At 44.1% G+C, this 14,847-nt stretch overlaps 1 protein-coding gene across 1 annotated transcript in view; it reads left to right on the forward strand.

Annotated features, from left to right (window-relative positions):
• Positions 1–14,847, forward strand: part of MTR (5-methyltetrahydrofolate-homocysteine methyltransferase) — a 90,215-nt gene that overhangs the window by 15,982 nt on the left and 59,386 nt on the right. Inside the window, exons 7-14 of the mRNA XM_025039066.1 lie at positions 1,262–1,321; positions 2,048–2,142; positions 2,801–2,901; positions 3,951–4,012; positions 4,995–5,062; positions 6,688–6,767; positions 9,723–9,835; positions 12,354–12,551. Coding sequence (XP_024894834.1) covers positions 1,262–1,321; positions 2,048–2,142; positions 2,801–2,901; positions 3,951–4,012; positions 4,995–5,062; positions 6,688–6,767; positions 9,723–9,835; positions 12,354–12,551 — 777 coding nt within the window. The remainder of the gene's footprint in view (positions 1–1,261; positions 1,322–2,047; positions 2,143–2,800; positions 2,902–3,950; positions 4,013–4,994; positions 5,063–6,687; positions 6,768–9,722; positions 9,836–12,353; positions 12,552–14,847) is intronic.

The following is a 14,847-nucleotide window of genomic DNA, read 5'->3' on the forward strand; positions in this document are numbered from 1 at the left end:
CCAGAAGCTGGATGACTATCCACCCTCATTTTTAACATATCATTTGTATGGTTCTCTTTTATCCACCTTTCTAGAAATTGTTCTATGAATCTCCAGTAAACACATTATAATTTAAAAAGCAATTCAGGTATACATTTTGAAAATAAGAGCGGTAGCAAACATAATAAGGAAGATATCTGACATGAAATCAAGATATATATTTGAAAATTGTCACAGTATTGCTTAGATTAGAAATAATAATGGGATAAAGCATTAGGATAGATTCCTTAGTTCAGTTTTTAGGTTTTAGAATGTGACATGACATTCTTTTGATTATAAAGGGACTGGTTTCCCTCATGATGCATCTGGAATTTATTCTGGAGATCTAGCTACTCTTTTTCTCTAAGGTAACCTAGCTTTCCTAACATCATCTATTAAACATTCTGCTTTTTTCTGAGTGATAGGAACCACCCATAGAATCCATCTGGATATAATCTGTTCCAGTCATCTGTCTGCTGATGTCACACTGCTGTCCTGTTGTTTACCATAGCATTATAATTATAGCATGTCTGAGTATGCGGTAGGCTAATAGGCTTTTCATTAAACTCACCCCCCCACCCCTTTTCCCATAACTTTCCTGGCTATTCTTTACATGTTTATTTTCCATAAGATCTTTAGGATCAATTTCTATAGTTCTAAAAAGAGAAATTCTGATATTTTTTCCATAGGAAAATAACCTACCATTACAATAAAAGTACACATTAATTATAGGTTATGTTCTAATTTCAGAAAATTAATTATGAAAAGCTGCACATCTTGGAATGAAGGAATATAATGATAGAAAGAGAACTTAACAAAACACAGACATTACAGAGTCCGTGGGGTGTGTGCCTTTACGTGCTGAGCTCATGCTCTTTTTTTAGTGACACACGTATTGGTTCACATACCTACTGTGTGTATACGAGGGTGTGGAAGGCAGAGGCATTCTCTTGAACTAGTTTTTATTTTGATTGTGAGAAGGAAGAGAGAGTAGCTCTTCAGCTCCTCAGGAAATAATTGGTTCATAGATGAACCTTTACTCAGCATTTGTTTTGTTTTAATGGGTACAGTGTGACACCCGGGGTGCTGGGTCGTGCATTTTAGGGAGGACATGTGTCTTCCCTAAAAGGTGACGTTGTACCTCGTCAGAAGAGGTCTCAGAAAATTGAGCATTCCGATCATCCAGTTAGACTGACCTGAACACCGTCTCTCATGAATAAAGATGTCCTTTCTTTCCTGACAGGCAGCCTTGTTTGCACTCCAAAACCTTTTTGAAGAGAAGTATGCTCCCCGGCCTATCTTTGTAAGTTCTAAAATGTCGATTTTTATTTTTTATTAATACTGTCATTTCGAGGGTAGGCTTTTGTTTTCCTCGCATAGTAGAACTATTGATAGTATCTTTTAGGAACCATGTACTTTAACTTCTCCGTTCACCTCCTTCCTTCCGTCACCCCTGCACACCAAAAGTCGTCTTATCGCTGGAAACGAATCTAGAAGTGGTTGGTGGAAGGCCAAGTGTCCTGGCCGAAATGGTCTGCTGAAGCTAGAGGCTCAGGGCCCCAGGAGGGGTGGCCTGCGTGCTGGCTGCGAAGCACCCGCACCGAGGACACCAGATTGTCAGTTTCTTAATAGCACACCCACGCGGAGTCCTACGACTGCTGGGCGAGAATGGAAGAGAACCAAAGCGAGAGGTGTTAAGCGAGTCAGCTGTGTAACCGCGGGAGGCCGGGATGACCCGAGCCTCCCTGGGGACGCCCTCTGCAGCGGGGCTGGGTGTGTGAAGTCTGAAGCCATCTGGTCATCGCTTTTGCCTCAGTGGCTCTCTCTTTTCCTTGTTTCCACGGCTCACCCCCCGAGCCCTGCTCCCCGTCATTTGTCTGCTGTGACCATCGTAGAAAGTGTTGTCTTTGAATTTGAGTTCCACGGTTCTCTGGCCCATAAAAGAACACAGAAAGTCAGCTTGCTCATTGTATTTTATGACTAAACTCTTAATTTGAGTCTATATTGTTGACTGAGTTTATTAATTCAGATTTCAGGGACAATCGTTGATAAAAGTGGGCGGACACTTTCTGGACAGACAGGAGAGGCATTTGTCATCAGCGTGTCTCACGCAGACCCACTCTGGTGAGTGACCATTCTGTCCTCAACTCCTTCGCCTTTTGGGGATCTTCTCTGGTGGCCGTAGAATGTGCCCTGGGAGGGGGCTTCTTCTGCGCCTGTCCGTGGTTCACCTGCGTGGGATGTTGGCCTTCCCGGGAGTACACTCAGCCTTTTCCCTAAGGGAGGTGGACAACCACCACTAAGTGGGTTGTTCGAGGGCCTGGGCCAGCCACAGAGTTGCCCGGTTGTCTGTAAGTGTCCCCCTTAGAGTTTAAGACCGTGCTTGTTGGTTCAGTAATACACTTTAAAACTGTTATGAGCACTTACATTTTGGGGGCAATGCTTTGCAGTTTATTCATTCCTTATTTATGGAGCAGCTAGCAGTCTGTTTCACACTGCACATTAAGCAAACTGCGAACTTATTTAGGGCGTCACATCTGTAGACAGGGTCCTTCAGCCTTACACTCATCTGAGTGTAAGTTGGAGACATGGACAGGGATCATACTCAGTGCTGCGCGGGGCTTGAGTGAGATGGCTTTGGCTATAACTGCATAAAGGTGCTTTGAATCAGATTTATTATTTGCTTGGTTTTAGATACATTCCTTTCTTTGTTATAACTTTATGTGCATAAATATTTTGAATAAAAGAAGATGTTTCTAATATCTTCTTTTGGTTTTTCCAGCATTGGATTAAATTGTGCTCTGGGTGCAGCTGAAATGAGACCTTTTATTGAAACGATTGGAAAATGTACGACAGCCTATGTCCTCTGTTATCCCAATGCGGGTGAGTGTTTCAAAGGAGCCACCAGTTGCAAAATCCAAGTACACGAGATGTGGGTGGAAAGGGTGGTAGATCTGATTAAAGAGTCTGTTTTGAAGGTCTTGGTGTATAGTTAACGCTCGGTAGGAATTTTCTAGATGGAGAGTATTTGGGTCTACACCACTGTTGCCCTATACTCTTGAAGGAACAGTTTGGCTCAGGCTAAAAGCTTCAGAATTGCACAGAACTTTGGGGAATGAAGCCTAGTCACATAATTGACCAGAGTCATGCTTTTGGTGGCAGTGTTCGCCATGCGGACGTGGTCAAAGTGAGTGCAGAGAGTGTGATGGGAGGGAGCCCTCTTCATGCAGTGTGTGCGCAAAAAGGCAGACGAAGAACCGGCGTCTTGTTACCTTTTACCTTTCTGAAAGTTGGGGCTTCTGGTTTACAGTATATGACAATTACCAAGAGCGTTGTAGACAATTCTGAACTATCTAATTCAACAGCGGTAATCCATTCTGGGTTAACCAGATTTCCTGGTGAAGGTTTTTGAGCACTGCTTAGCTCCCTTGGGCTAAAAAATCATTTCCCAGCATTCTTTCTCCAAAAATATGCATTTTAATGCACAATAAATTTTATTTCCCACCAGGAGCAAGATTTATTTGAAAGGAGACTGGTTACGTTTTGTGTTTTTAATTGCATGTCGGGTACTCATTAGTTTGAAGGGTGTAGTGCTCCCCTAGCCCCTCCCCCAAGCAACCGGGTAGTGAATAAATTTCCCTCATGGGAAGGGGATGGAGGTGGGGGATTCTGCCCCATATAGTAGTGATGCTTTTCTTTCAAATGGAAAAGAAATAGTGGATGTTTATACCCCTTTGTGATTTTCTTTTTTGAGTGGTGTCTCTGTGTTTACTAAGTTTAATATTAAAAATTATTATTGGTTTTTGTAAGTATTTAATTATACCGTTTAATCATAATATAACATTTTCTAACTTTTTAACCGAAAGCCTTTACAAATACTATGTCCGTTTGTTAAGATACATTCCAATAATGGCTGAAATATACTTTCTTAGGTCTTCCCAATACCTTCGGTGACTACGATGAAACTCCACAGATGATGGCCCTGCAGTTAAAGGTCAAGAGCCCTCTTTCATTTGGTTCTTCAGAGAGAGAGAAGTAACATTTTAGATTTCGAATATTTAGAGGCAGACTTCTTCCTAAATAAGTTCCAGTGTGTGTATAACAAATAAAAGCCTGATTTCAGACGCCGGAGGCAGAGGGAGGCGCTCGCTATCAGCATCTTTTCCCCAGTACCAACTGGTGGCTGTTGGAAGATTCCCAGTGAGGTCCACCGCAAACTGATTGAAACCTGGCTCTCCTGCAGCCCTTCCAAGTGGTCCCCCCGGCCCCCCAAACTCCTCGCTTCCCACCGTTGTCACCCCCATTCTCTCCCGTGTGCCTCTTGTTTTGGAATCCCAGGCCGTGAGCCCGTGCCGCCACCACCCTTCCTCACGACTCACCTCCGGTCTCTTGTCCTCGTTCCTTGAATCTGTAACTTCTGGCTCACTGCCATTCTCTCCTCAACCATTTCCGACTCCGTCCTTACGATTGCCATACATTTTTAGCGGTCAGACTTCCTCTCAGCCGTGTTGTTGGTATGGCGAAATGCTGGACTCGCACTGTCCATAGTGTAGCTACTACCACGTAGGGTGGTTGGAGCACTTGAAATGTGGCTGTCGTAACTGAGGAATTGAATTTTTAATTCTTTAGAATTTTTAATTAATTTGAAGTTAAAAACTTTGCGTTGTCGAAAATGCATTATCCAGCTTATAATCATTCAGCTCAGCATATGAGTAAAAATTGTATTGTGATCAGTTAAGTAAATATCTCATTGCATTTTAAAAGGTATAAAAGATTTCATGGTATCTGAACTGTTCTCTGCTTTTAACCTCATACCTAGGGCATTAAAAGCTTTGTATCTAGACTTAGGTGTGTTTAGCTCTCCTTTTAACATAAAATTAGTTATTCAGGAAATGTAGGTCTCTTTTCTGCTGAATTGGTAGTGGCGAGTTTAGAATTCAGATGAACTCCTTGAAACTTTCTTTTCCCAAATGCAGGACTTTGCTGCGAACGGCCTGGTCAACATCGTTGGCGGGTGCTGTGGTACGACTCCGGATCATATCAGGTGACGGTGACTTCCAGCATTTACCTTCGTTACAGGATGAATCGTGTCCCTCCTACCCCCCCAAATCCATGCGTTAAAGTCCTAACCCCCTCCAAATGTGGCAGTATTTGGAGATAGGGACTTTGAAGAGGTAACTAAGGTAAAATAAGGTCACAGGGGTAGACCCGATCCAGTGTGACTACTGTCCTTACAAGAAGAGGAGATTAGGAGATTAGGACAGAGACACAGGCAGAGGAAGAAACCATGTGAAGATGCAGGGCGAAGACACAGAGAGAGAGAGGCCTGGGAGGAAATCAGCACTGTTGACCTTGATCTCAGACTTGTAGCCTCCAGAATGTCGAGAAATGAGTTTCTATTTAAACTCTGCTCAGTCTGTGGTACCTCATTATGGCAGCCCTAGCAAACTAAGATATCTTTATATTACGAAAAATTCCCAAAATAAAATGAATCCCTGTGTGCCTATCATAGTTTTCATAATTTTCAGCATTCGCTATTCTTATTTTACCCATTCCCCAACTCTTTTTCCCTTAGACTATTGTAAAGCAAATCTCAGATTTGATAATATTCTACCCATAAGTACCCGACTGATAGGTGAGACAGCCCGTATATATTGTGGGCAGATACCTGTCTCCATTAGGCTCTCTCGTGAAGGAAAAGACCATGAGACCTCAAGCACCTGAGGTCAGGAGTGGTGTCCCCATCTTGCTTGGCACACAGCCGTTGCTTAGTCCACGTTGCTGAGCGAGTGCATGAGGAAGGCAGTCGTGTCCCTCCTACCCCCCAAATCCATGTGTTTTGGTGACGTTGCGTGTCAGTCCTTGCAATTTTGTGGCTTCCGAGAGGATTGGAATTCAGTGGAATAGAACAGTTTAGGATGGTTTGTTTATTTCCCTAGAGTGGCTGATGATCATGTTTTGAGCCAGCTGTCTCACTTTCTGAGTCTGTTTTCATGCGTATCATTATGTTCCCTGTATTGAATTATCTGATATTTCACTGCTTTTGTTGACTTCTGTGATAGACTCCATTAAGAGCATATATGATATTTGAAACATCTTTAAATAATCTCTGAAAGCTATCAGTAGTTGAATGTAGCTTATCTTTGGATCTCTTTGTTTTTAAGCTTACCTCTTTTTAAAAAGAGTTGTTTAGACAATATGTATTTGTTTATATACATAGTTGTATACGTCTCCTTGTCCATTGGTCTCTGTGTACGTGTGTGTGCATGGGTGTATATACTGATTTGGGAGACAGTAGAGTGAGCAGCTCATTCTGGTCCTGATAAATTTCGTGGCGTAGCCAGATTTTTCCAGATTGACCAAAGACATAATCCATTAAAGCCAGTTTCCGTTTACACAAATCGTCACCTATCTCTAGATTCGCATTCTGAGGCAGAAGCTGGTACAGTCAGCACACGGCAGACCGGGCAGATACAGAAGGCTGGGTTTAGGGATTCATTTTCTGCATTACTGAGAAAACTAAAAGGCATAATTGTTGCCGCACATTTGGAACTAGGTATATAATTATGTGCATAATTATGTTAAATAGATTTAATTTCATAGCTGGAAATTAGCTTAATTTTATTTTATTCTGAATTAATGGATATAGTGTTTTCTCTTTCAACTCAGGGAGATTGCTGAAGCTGTGAAAAACTGTAAGCCGCGAGTTCCACCTGCCACCGTTTTTGAAGGGCACATGTTGCTGGCTGGTAAGTTATGAAAGACATGATTTGTGTGGGTTTGGAAACGCGTCATAGACAACTTTGGTATGTTTATCCTGAGTGGTGGTGATGTTTGTGCCAACCACTCGTTTATTACGTCAAGGAGGAGTAGATATTGTTCTCGGCACTTAAGTGAATTCTAGTGAAGAACCCTATGTTTTTCTGGGGTGACTAACTTCTGGGGAAACATGAAGAAAGGCAGGCGACTGCCCGTCACCCTTGGTCAGGGTTAGAACCGCCTGATCCCGTCGGCCCCGTGCACTGTTTTGGGAACATGCTCTCGACCACGGCCTAACGAGTCTCACCATCAGATCTGCTACTAGGTACTGAGAATTCCAAACTGTCAGGGCTCAGTGTTTCCTAATGACAGCAGCCTCCTCCTAGAAAATTTTGTTTTTAAGACATTATTGTTGCAGTCTTAACATTTGTCGTGTGTTCAGGACTTTACAAGGAGTTGCGTATATTTTTCTGGTTGTTCTCAGCTGTTCTGTTCAGCCTCCCTTTTTAAAAATGAGTTTCGATGTTCAAATAAGGAACAATGGTAAGATAGTTCATCATGCCAACTATTAGAAAATAACTTTAAATTTTATATTTCTACCACAACACTTTAATGACATTCTTAAGACCTTTAAGCAAAAAAAAATCAAACAAACAAAACCATATAAGTAGATTTTTAGAGAACCTGCAAATCGCACACTTTGAGGATTATGCACCCTAATAATTTGGAATTTAACATTTCTCTGAATTGAGATATTTTTGTTCCTTTTGTCCTAAAAAAAGTAAAATAAAATACGAGTGCCAGCAATAGTAATATCCACTTTCCTCACTCAGAACGTGCTGCATAGACTTAATCCCAGTGAGTGTGAGGCTGCGCTGTTTTCTTCTTAGGCCCCAAAGGCAGAGGGTGAGGTTAGAGGAAGAGGGGTTTATGGTTTGTGACACACTCCTTGTCCCAAGAAGTGGCTTTGTCACAGAGGTGTGATAGGATAGTGAACATAGGGGTACATGGATCTTTACGAATTATTGTTTGAGTTTTCTTTGGATGAATACCTGTAAGTACAATTGCTGGGTCAAAAGGCGTATCCATTTTTAATTTTTTGAGAAACCCCCAGACCGCTTTCCATAGTGGCTGTGCCACTTCGCAGCCCCACCAGCCGTGTGTGAGGGTCTCTTTTCTCCAGTCCTCGCCAGCACTTGTTGTTCTTTGATGTATTGATGGCAGCCGTTCTGACAGGTGTGAGGTGATATCTCACTGTGGTTTTAATTTGCATCTCTCTGATTATAGGGACCTTGAGCATCTTTTCATATGTCTGTTGGCCATCTGTATGTCCTCTTTGGAGAAATATCTGTTCAAGTCTTCTGCATATTTTTTAATTAGATTTTTTTGTTGTTGTTGAGTTGTATGAGTTCTTAATATATTTTGGATATTAACCTCTTAGCAGATAGAAGCAAATATCTTCTCCCATTCAGTCAGTTGTCTTTTGTTGATGGTTTCCTTTGCTGTACAAAAACTTTGTAGTTGGGTGTAGCAACCACACACTTTTAAATTGTTCTTTTATAAATTGCATACTTGTGAAAAATGTAGTTTTTAAAGCAGCTACTTCGCATTGCTAATAGATCCGAAGTGCTTTGTGTGAAATGCCCTTAGGGCCGGTTCTCTTCAACATTTAAATGCCTGCATCCCTGCTTGCCTGCCCTGCTAGCCTCAGGGTCTGGCTGGGGATCGGGAGTGGCCTGCGGCTGGTAGAGGGGCCAGGCTAGGAGAGTCCTTACCAGCAGGACAGGCAATCACAAGCCCAACCTGGGAAGAGACGGTCTCCCAGTCACTGACCAAACACCCATCTGTGCTCATTATTTTTTTCCTCCCTCATATTTATCTCTTCTTCAATCAGTGCTTTGGCAAAGGACTCAAAAGCCGTTTTCTTTTATTAACAACAGCAGCTATGATTGCTGGTGCTAATTTCACGTCTGTCAGTATACCTAGTCTCATTTTCACACTCACATTATGATGCAGATAGTTTCACTGTCTCTATTTTGTAAGCTTGGAGGCTGTGAGAGAAGTTGCCCCATTGCTCACCAACATGGCGGGGAGGGCCTTGAACCTGAGGCTGGCTTTCCCCAGAGCCTGCCCATTGCTGTCCAGCAGGACCCTCTCCGAATACATTAAATGTGACGAGGAGAACAAAGTGGTTAAAGGCCTCTTCTGCGTGATACTTTACACCGTAGGTTGTTTTACCTTAGTGTAACGTTTCCACATTTCGGTTAAAGGCCTCTTCTGTGTGATACTTTAGGTTGTTTTACCTTAGTGTAACGTTTCCACATTTATTATCTGATTTTGCCCCTAAATTGACCTGTAACAAGGCAGATGTTATTGGCTCTTGGCAGTAAGGGCAGAGGTGCAGAGAGCCCAGGTGGCTTGTGCAGAGCCAGCTCATCCCAGGGCTCAGCCTGGGCCAGCGTCCTGACCCCGTTCAGCCTTGCTGGTTACAGGTCTTGAACTTTGGATCGAGGAGACGTGGTAAAGCTGGTGGGATTAAGAAAGCTCGCTCCAGGCTTCAAGCTGACGTCTGTGTGGACAGCTCTGCAGTCGGCCTTTGGATTCTGATGTCATGGCTTTTGCCCCAGACTTGGTTAAATAAGGATACGATGATGATCTGTCCTTATTTCTCAGAGCTCATTCAGCTCTTTAGAGAAATTTGCATTTTAAATCCCTGAAATATTTCCTCTTTGGAGAGTTCTGGTTATAAATGTAGCTGCAGCAACACAGTTTAAATACCTATGGGGGCGAAGGTGAAGGTCCCATTTCCACGTGGGATTTCTTGGCTCATCAGATGGGTGGTGGCACAGAAACTTCTTAACTTGCGCATGAAATGTTTGTATTCCTTCTGTCTCCTGTTGCCATGTACGTTTTCAGAACATTTTCAAAATGCTTCTTCTTCTAAGGCCTGGAGCCCTTCAGGATCGGACCGTACACCAACTTCGTTAACATTGGAGAACGCTGTAACGTGGCCGGGTCCCGGAAGTTCGCGAAACTCGTCATGGCCGGAAGCTACGAAGTGAGCATCTCAGGATGACCCTGGAGGCTTCGGCCATGTTTTTGGCTGGACAGTGTGCAGATGACAGCTCTTCGGGCAGCCTTTGATCGTGTCCTTAGCAGAGCTGCTGGGAAGCGTGAGAAGAACCGTCATGCGCGTTTGCAGCAGGCTGGGCTGCGGGAGGGCAAGGCTTCGGAAAACCGAAGCCGCTGTTGTCATTATTTGTCAAAAAGTGCTGCATTTGGAGTATGAAGTGGGATAAGATGGGAGGTTCTATTTCTGATAATTGTGAGATAAGTTTAAAAATTTGAGAAGACTTTTCATTTTGGCTTCTTACAAATCTTTCTAGAGAAAAGGAAAGCCAAGAAAATTCCTCTTCAGTTCCTCATGACCACATTGAGCTCTAACGTGGAATTATTGATTCTGTTAGCTGTAGACTGAAGTAATCAGGCAAACACACAAGAAGGAATTGGCCCCTGCTTTGGAAAGTTCACATGACAGTTTAGCCATAGTATTTTTCAGCTCAGTCACTCTGTGGGTGAGCAAACTTCAAGCCAAATAGAAACTGCCCTAAACATGTGGATAGATTTTTTTTCTTATGCAATTACAAAGTTAAAAATTGGTCTGTGCTGTAATGATTTATTTTATCATCAAACTTCTCTCACTTCAATGTTTTGCAACCTTTGGGAAATAGATCTTCTAGAAACTACTATCAAAGCAGACTTCATTTAACCATGAAGAAGGGACCCGTCTATCGTCCATTATGGACCTGAGCGGCACTTCTCTGCAGCCGCTCTCGGAGGTGCCCTCGGTGGCACATGGGCACAGCCTGGCTCCCTGGTTGCTGGCATTCTCTCAATCCTGTTACTGCTCACTGCCACCATATGCTTCTTTCATGGCCCTCCCCGGTTCAGGAGCTTTCACAGGTGACTTTTTTAGCACCTGGGACAAAATCCAGATTCCTTAGGCGGTCATTTAGTTTTCTCCACTTAGGGACCAAACTGCCTTTCCTTCCTGCCCTGTCATCTGAACATTGCAGGAGGCTCGTTCATGTTTGTTCCCTTCTGAATCATAATGACCCTTCATAGTTTTGTAGTGTTCTTCAGTTGGCAGTGTTTCTCCTTATTTTGATTCTTATGACCATTCTGTGGTGTCCCTTTTAGCTCTCAAATCTGATAGATTCGTTACTGAGAAAAGGGCATCTTAGGAAGAAGCAAATGGGTAAGGGTGATGATGTCTGTTGTTTAAGAAGGTCTCACTCAGTGCCAGTCACCGTGCTAAGTGTTTTGCATCATCACTCATTTAATCTTCACAGCCCTATGAAATAGGTGCCATTATCCCCTCTTTACAGATGTGCAATCAGAGGCTGCTGTTTCATAGCAAGTAATGACAGACCCCAAGTCCACGAAGCCGGACCCGTAGTCACTGTGTCCTCACTGCCTGGAGGACAGGGGAGGAGGCGGAGGCAGAAGCAGGGAGAGGGCGAGCGGGAGTGCGTCCTCATTCGGTTCTGATTCCCAGGAGTTAGTGACCCCTTGAGAATCCGAATGCTGACCCGAAGGAAGTTCTAGTCCTTTTCCTTCGCTCACCCTGTACATCCTTAAATGATTCACTTCGTCTTTCTGAGCCGGTTTGGAAAGGCTGGACTTCCAAGCCGCTATTCTGCGACTCTCATGAAGCAGAGTCCAGTCCATGCCTCTCTCGGGTACTGACATATCTGTTTTCCAAGTCATTCGACCCCTGGTCTGACCAGGCTCTTGCCACCCTTCTCTGCCTCCCCCAGGTCACCCCCTAGTCCACCCTCCAGGGCCCAGCTGAAGACCCTCCCTCAGGGAGCTTTCTCCATTGCAGTCGACAGAGACCTTGCTGTTCCTGGTGTCTGGGTGGTCTTGGCATGTGACACACACAGTGCTGGTAGCTTTCTCTGTGACTGTGTCATAGGCCCCCAACTCGATGCAAGGCCTTCAGGAACAGTGATTACGACTTACACGTCTTTCTCTTCTTTACTGTATTTAACACGTTGCTGGCACTAAAAACGGTTTTTGATTTGCCGAATTTTATTGTGACCCTTTTGCCCTGTGTGACCGTGGGTAATTAATTGTAAATGGTCTTTCCTTGTGGCATATGCCAAAGGGTCTCATGCCTGTTCCAGCACAGTGATTGCTAAACATTTCTATCTGGTTTTCTCGGGCAAAGAAAAAATCATCACGCTATGAAGTGTACAGTTCTGAAGACTTTACCAAAATCAAACCTGTTGTGTCCAGCAGGATGCGTTTCTGGGGAGAACAGTGGGGTGAAAAGACAGGGCCAGGTCACGGGGCCCGGCCACCAGGCTGGGGAGGAAAACAGCCTCGGTGGGTTCCGTGTAGTGCAGTGACGTGGGGAGAGATGTTGAAGGAGGTTCACCTGGGGTGATGGCTGGGCGCGAGCAGCCCTGAGTCGGGGGGCTGGCCGGTCTGGGGACGGCGCGAGGTCACGTGGTCAGCCTTGTCCTGACTCCCCCGCCCTCGTGCGGCCCGCTCTTGCGTTCTTTCCTCAGGAAGCGCTCAGTGTTGCCAAGGTGCAGGTGGAGATGGGCGCCCAGGTGTTGGACGTCAACGTGGACGACGGCATGCTGGATGGTCCCAGCGCAATGACCAGATTCTGCAACTTCATTGCTTCCGAGCCCGACATTGCCAAGGTCGCACAAAATTTTTATTCATCAAGGGAATTTACGTGTCTCTGTCTGTCACTCATTTAACTTTGTCATTTGTCACATTGATCCATCATCTCACAAACTGGCTTTTTGGTTTCCTATGTCGAAAACCCAGTGGTTTCGGATTGTCAGTTTTCTCACTTATTTCTGTTAGCCTGACTTCAAACTAAAAACCAGACTTCAAAGAGACGTAACTTCAGCTTGGATGCTTTCAAGGCTTCTGGAATTAGTCACAGGTATTGTCTGAGTTGTCCTCTGATGTCAGGATAGGTTAAGAACCCACTTTTCGTGTCTCTGAAGGACATGCTTGCCCTTCCATGAAATCGTTCGTTCCATTCCTACAATAGACAAGGGAACTGTCACAGGAAGAAGAGACCTTTTTAGGCTTTTCAGAGTAAGACAAAAATCATAAAACGATTAAATCAGGCATTCTGTCAGCTTTTATATTTGTCCTTTGAAAGATGAAAGTTAATTTTTGTGTTGTCAAAAAATTTTCAAGGGATTCTAAAAACTTTAAAAATCTCACTTCATTGCTCTACCACCCAATTTGTGATGAGGAGTGATTTTTGAAGTTCTTTTTTAAAATAAACTTCCTAGGGCTTTAAGAGAATAGGGCTGCCAGTTTTTTTTATTAGGTTTCAGCAAAAGCTTAAGTTAGAAGTCTTGTGGTAAGCAGTGAATTACATGAACCCGTCCTTCATTTATGTCTTAAAACTCCTTATTTAAAAGCCTCATCACTCCCTGGGAGTAAATATTTTGAGAAGTTAAGGTACAGAGAAGCTAGATGACTAGCTCAGAGTCAGTGTCAGAGGGGGAGCAGTTGTTTTCAGGCGAGTAGCAAGAAGAGGGCTGTGTGGGTGGGGATCAGACGCCGCCTGATAGTCCCAGGCGAGTCGAGCAACTGTTGACCTGTCAGCGTAAGGACGTCGAAACCAAGAGAGGATTTGTGTAAGATTTTATTTGCTCCAAACTGACGACAGTGCTGGGAAGCAAGATCTCAAGTGCTCTGGAGAATGACAGTTTCGCAGTTTCTTTTATGCGTTTGGAATTAAGGAAGGTTACAGGGAAGGCGGGAGAAAGCAAGACAGACACTGGATTACAGGAAAGTTATTTAGCAAGATTCTGTGCTCTCGAGAGAGTGGGCGTTTCTAAGGTGTGTTAACCTACATGCACAGAAACAATGGGCAGGTTTTGCTTAAGGCAAGATAAACCTTTTAGTAAAAAAGTTATATACCTGGGGCCTGACTGCATGCCATGACCTGCCCAGTTAGGAATTAGGATCCGGGCATCCTGTGAGGTCACTTTCCAGAGATCCCCGTTTTTGTCCACAGACTGTAGTTTCCTTTCTCATCTCTGAAATGGGAATAATCATGCCTGTTTTGTCTGACTTGTGGATTGTAAAGATAAAAACACCTTGTTAACTGTGACGGAGCCTGTGTAACTTAAGACATTATTAATTACTCAACGTTCTGACTGCTATCAGAATTTTTTTTCTTAATTCTTCCTGATTTTGACCTACTTCTAAAATTTGAGACCAAATTTTGAACAGTTGGGGTAGACCATAAGTGTTTGACCAGCACGTTTTTACCAGCAAGTTGAGGACACGACTGTCAGCAAGTGCTTTAAAACACTGGCCTGCTGTTGTTGTATTTGACTCTGCCTAGCAACCTGCCATTACTAGTATGCTAGGAAAGAGCCAAACCCATGGCTTCCTTGCTTGTTCTGCTCCCCTTTGGTGTTGTGCCTTAAGGAGGAGCTGACTGCCGGGGTCCCCTCTTCCTGACTCTCCCTTCCCGCCTCCCCGGTGTCACAGGTCGGGTTCGGCGCCCCTGGAATACGCTTTCATAGCAGCCTGTGCTCCCATACCTTTTGCCATTACTTGTTAAATCATAAGTTTGGAGAAGCCAGGGCCCTGTCTGCCCTACCAGTGGCCCCGAATCTAGCAAGGGCGTAGCATGGTCATCACTTGATTATTTGTTGAATGAATTCATTACATGATGAAGCTTAGGTCGGCTGCCTTATCCTTCCCTGAAGCCCTTCCGCTTTTCCTGGAACACAGGCGTGAGTGCACGGAGGGTAACGAAACGGAACCTGTTCTCATCTGCGCCTTTCGGTTTTGTCCTTGTCCTTAGATATGTGCATCTGCTGAAGATGACATCTGCTTTTGCTCTCTAACAGTAAAACTTTTTTTTTTCCAGTCAGGAGCTTGATTCTCCAAAGAGAAAATTGAATTTGAATAACTGTTCCAGAGGGTGTGAGGCTAACCGTCAATTCCAGAGTCAGAGCAGGGATGTGGGACTCCTGTGCGGTGCCGGCCTCAGGGCAGAGGCGCTTGAGC

The sequence above is a fragment of the Pteropus alecto genome, unplaced genomic scaffold (assembly GCF_000325575.1).
Source record: "Pteropus alecto unplaced genomic scaffold, ASM32557v1 scaffold189, whole genome shotgun sequence".
Classification (NCBI taxonomy): Eukaryota; Metazoa; Chordata; class Mammalia; order Chiroptera; family Pteropodidae; genus Pteropus; species Pteropus alecto.